Source organism: Poecilia reticulata, linkage group LG17, assembly GCF_000633615.1.
Source record: "Poecilia reticulata strain Guanapo linkage group LG17, Guppy_female_1.0+MT, whole genome shotgun sequence".
Taxonomy (NCBI): Eukaryota; Metazoa; Chordata; class Actinopteri; order Cyprinodontiformes; family Poeciliidae; genus Poecilia; species Poecilia reticulata.
Genome location: NC_024347.1, coordinates 5,907,650 through 5,912,545, shown reverse-complemented (window position 1 = coordinate 5,912,545; position 4,896 = coordinate 5,907,650). Strand labels below are relative to the sequence as shown.

General features: G+C 37.0%; 1 protein-coding gene across 1 annotated transcript in view; it reads right to left on the bottom strand.

The window, feature by feature from the left end:
- The window catches only part of asip2b (agouti signaling protein, nonagouti homolog (mouse) 2b), a 9,663-nt gene extending 5,226 nt beyond the window's left edge, over window positions 1-4,437 (bottom strand). Inside the window, exons 1-5 of the mRNA XM_008433305.2 lie at window positions 4,335-4,437; window positions 3,653-3,738; window positions 3,536-3,572; window positions 1,069-1,262; window positions 843-962 (exon numbers count right to left, since the gene is read on the bottom strand). Coding sequence (XP_008431527.1) covers window positions 843-951 — 109 coding nt within the window. The 5' untranslated portion in view covers window positions 952-962; window positions 1,069-1,262; window positions 3,536-3,572; window positions 3,653-3,738; window positions 4,335-4,437. The remainder of the gene's footprint in view (window positions 1-842; window positions 963-1,068; window positions 1,263-3,535; window positions 3,573-3,652; window positions 3,739-4,334) is intronic.
- Window positions 4,438-4,896: the final 459 nt, after the last annotated feature.

Genomic DNA, 4,896 nt, shown 5'->3' with positions numbered 1-4,896 from the left:
TATAAAAGGAGATGTGAAAAAATATATATATTTAAACATTTTGGATTTCACAACATGCATTTGAGTCCAAAAATAAAAAGTTACATTATGTTGGTGTGATGTGTTTTTTAAGTAAATGAAAATAAACAAGAGGAGTCTTCAGAATAATGTCTTAAGTGTCAGAAACCATGGCTTTTATGACCAAAGTCATAGAGTTCAAAGGCAATGCAACCAAAGAATAATGTATGTAAACTTTTGATTTTAAAGACTTAAACCTGACATGTTTCTCTCATTACTGCAGCAAATAGAAATTGTTTTCAGTAATTCTGATTGACCTCAAACAAGACAAGTTTGGTCTGATTTAACTATAGACATTAAAGTGAACATGTCTTTTAATTTCCCGCGAACTTTTTGTTTCAATTTTCTTAAAATTAAAGTATTTTTGAACCAATAAAAATGTCTTAATATTTGATTTATAAACGAATATTGCTCTATCAGACACATTATTTAGCTATAAGTAAAATAAAATTGTCAAAAAGTGTAAATGAAGTACATCTACAGTTTGATTGATAAAACCCAGAATACCTCATGCATAAACATGTGAGCTTTTAAATGTTTGTCATTAAGCAGGTGTAGTCAATTAAGTCTAAGCCACATACAGAGAGAAATGAGCTAATTTCTCAGACTTTTCTAAGTTTGCCAGATGTGAGATATATGATAAGACGGACTAAAGAAATACCTAGCTTTATGTAGGATCTATCCATAATTTCCGCAGACCATGTATCCCTCAGGCACACAATTATTACGGATAATAAACAGCAGAAAACAAAGCCAGCTGCAATTTGTTTGCTAAACGTTCATACCTGTAACATTCTCGGTCTTCCTCGCGTCTTTTTTCGTGTCCTCTGCCCACGAGAGCGGAAAGAAAAGCAGCAGCAAGCACAACAAGTGTCTGCCAGTGGTCCTTCTCATGGTGCTGGAACCTGTTGAAGATATTAAAATCACCCTCACACTCTGAAAATGTGTCTCTGTGTGTCAGCGGCTGTTGAAAAAAGTGAAGGGTGAAAATGAAAACGTCGTTTCGCTTACTTTGTTGCTCTCCCTTATCTTCGGTTTTGAAGGCTCGGCTCTGTGTGCGACTCTGACGAGGTCTTAAGCTTCTACCTAGGCCCAGCGCGAGCGACGAAAAGGCGGAGCGGAGCGCGCCGCCCCCGCGTCACCGTCTCGAGACGCGACGGGAGGTGATGCTGTGGGCGCTGCTCTCCATGTTTAACACGAACATCCTATTAACATTATATGACGGAGGCAGGTTGTAAAACGGAAGAAAAACAGAGGTGAGTTTTGGGTTTTATTTAACCAATTCGTTATTTAGGTACTACTACATCTAAAAAGTGAATGCAGCGTAAATATGCAGTATTTCTTTTCAGTTATCTCAAAAAGTGAAACTCGTATGTCGTAAAGAATCATAACGCATAAAGTGACATATTCCAAGCCTTTATTTCTTGTAATTTTTGACGATTGTGGGTTTTCAGACAACGGAAAACCAAATTTCAGCATCTCTGAAATTTTGAATACTATGAAAATGTCATTGTCAACTCCTAATCCTAATCAGCTACTTAACTCAAAACACCTGCAAAGGTTTCCTGAGACAATGGGAGAAAGAAAGAAAAGGACATTGGCTTTTTATCAAATCTAAAAGAAGACTGGAGAAATTGAGAAGTACAGGGAGATGAGGAGAGAAGATAATTATTTCTCTTATTAGATTTGGGCACACTGGGCTAAATAGTACCATTTTTATTTTAGAAAAACATTGCAGTGGTAAGTGTGAATACTGTGGAGTCGATGAAACAACAGCATTTTATGTTAGTCAGTGAAAATAACGAGGAAGAAAGACAATTAATTCAAAATTTAAATAGAATCAATTTCTGATCTAGTTAAAGTTAAACTAGATCTAGAAATAACTCAAAGTAAAATTTATCAGATAATTCTTTATTGTAAATCAACACCGTTACATCATGGAATTTAATTCTTGAGTGGATTAATTCTGGTTCACACTAAGTCGGTGGCAGTAATGCACCAATTTCATTGTTTGCCAACTGCCACAAGACATCACAGAAAAAGATTTCCTGAGCCTTGGGTCTTTCACTTGCTGGGTTTCCATTGACCAAACAATTACAAAATTTGACATTTCGAAAATACATTTGCTTAATGGAAACATGCCAATTTTGGATGAGCTGTTTTTTTTTGACAGCATAAAAATTGGTTTATTTCACAAAACTGTAATGGAAACTCATTTCACATCACAAGGCACATCATCAACAACCAGATGTTACCACTAGCGCAAACCACAAAGAAGATGACAGGAAGTAGTTGGAGGATGAGGGTGCAGCATGTTTTAATGACTTAGCTTGTTAAACTTATTCATTTGTGGTTTTAGTTATGCTTCTTATTAATGGAAACACTGCAGTTGCAAAATTGTGTTTTTGACATTAGCAGAATATTGACAAAGTTTTGCGCACATTTGTAATTGAAATCTATCTACTCTGGGTCAATAGACTACAATGGTGAGGAAGACTGCTAACTGGATGTCCAGAAGAAAGTCATCAACACCCACAACAGGGGTAAGTCACAACAGGTCATTGCTGAAGAAGCTGGTTGATCACAGAGTTCTCTATCCAAGCATATTAACAGAAAACTGAGTTGAAACCAGCCTCAGGGAGAACCACAGCCTTGAAAGGATTGTCAAGCAAAATCCATTCCAGACTTTGGGAGATCTCCGCAAGGACTGGACTGAGGCTACAAATGTTGAATTTCCTGTATCTATTCATCGGTGGTTTAATTGCTAGCATTCCCAGTCACATCCCAAACAAACTACGAGCTAAATATTGCAAACTCAATGGACTGTGGAAGCAGTTTGCATGCTGAGGCACAGCATTTCATACACAGTTGGCCACTAAAGTGATTAGAACACATGAATCCAATGATACGGGGTGGTGAGCAAATAATTTCAGTGTGGCGTGTGCACTTCTAATGGGGCATGTAAATCTAACCGGATGTCAGTAGCAACCCAAGAAATCAGAGCAATTTAGTTCATGAAATGTGTGTAAAGAAAAGGAATGACACAGGGAGTAAGTGTTGAAAACAAGAGCTGTTTTCCAAAGGTAGCCAGAAAAGCTAAGATCTGTCAAAATTTTAAGACCAATTCTAACTGCTATCAGTGCATAAATAACATCAGCCAGTTTTAGTCCTGATTGATGTCCAAGGCATCACACAAGAGGCATGTCAGGATGGCTAAAAGCAATGACTATCTATCAAGAACTTTGCAACTTCATTGCTGCATAGCACTGATAATGGACATTTTTATTGTTTTTGGAATGTTACAGGGGCACCACCTAGGTGCTTCTTTACAGATTTATGACACAGAAGTCAAAACAGAATACACTGGTACTTCACAAAATCAGAAGGCTTGCAAGAGGGCCACGTACAGAGAGCTTCAGAAAGAACTGGAATTAGCAGGTAAATTTTTTCACTGAAAACAATTATCAGTTCACTCAACTGCAGTGTCTTCTATGCAGTCATTACACAGGGCTCCACTGTCGAAGAAAAGCATATTGAAATTTGTTTAAAGTTTGCTGCAGAACACGGGGTTAAATTTGAACTCAAACACACTGACCGAGTTTGGAGGAGGAACAGCAGTGCACCAACAGGGGCTTTGGAAGTGAGAACATCATGGTGTGGGGCTGTTATGGCAATGACAGACTTCATAATACAGGGAAAGATGAATGACATTGTTAATAATAATCTGAATGTAACAACTGAAAAAGAAAATCTCAATTGGGTTTAGAGACCGAAAATAAAGCTGCTAGAATGAATCGGGCAAGTTATAATTTTTTGTAAAATCCAAAAAACGTTGGGCTAAATTGTTTAAGAATACAATTTGTAGTTTCTGCAAGTATAACTCATGTTCAGTACTTGTCATTTCATTTTATTGCACACAACCTGTTTTATGGAGTAATTGCTTTTTTTCTATTTGTAAGTGTTGATTACTTTAGTTGTTAATGTCATCTGCTGAATGTGCGCTAGCATAACACAGATGGAAATCAGTGGACAAATATATAGCTTGACGATGATCCATTCTTCTATTCAGAATACTTTGGAAATGATTACATAGGAAACACAGATGTTTTAACATCTGTCATGTGTTACATGTAACCATGTGTTTCACATGAGCCCACCTATACCGTCAGCTGTAACATTTCACTGTGGCGTCTTTCAGAGATGTTGTACTAAAACAGTAAGACGATGAAACATACATTACATGTTCATTTGTAACAAAGATGTAAAGTGTTGCTTACCAAAAATCACTGCGATATCTAAAAAAACCAAAGTGTATTTGCTCTGGTCCAGTTTATTATGTGCAGTGTGGCATAGAGAACTGATAAAGTTTGTCACGACTTGCAGTTCATGTAGAATTCATCTCAGGTGCTTAAATCTGTTTCTATGGTTACCTGCTATGGTTACCTACAGTTTGCATCCCCCAATCAAAGGTTGTGGCCTTTCTCATAAATTCACTGTGGGCTTTTAAAGCCTGCACAAAAAAGAAGACTAAAATAAATTGACTGATTAAAATGTTTTGGTCTTTGCAGAAAAAGGAGACACTGGGGAGAACAAGCTGATTATCTCCAGACCTGTGGCCTATTTTCTCTCCATGTGTTAAAAATTACACAAATTGAAAAGCATGACGGGAAAAAGATTTATTAGTGGTAGACTTGCTTGGATAAAACTGAGTGATTGTTAGCAATTTTGCCAGCAGTTTTCTACTATAACAAATGAAGATGTTTTCTTCCATCTAGGCTTGGTGTCAGGCAAGAACTAAGGCAAATCTTTATAAATGTGTTGGAAAAGATGCTGTTCAAA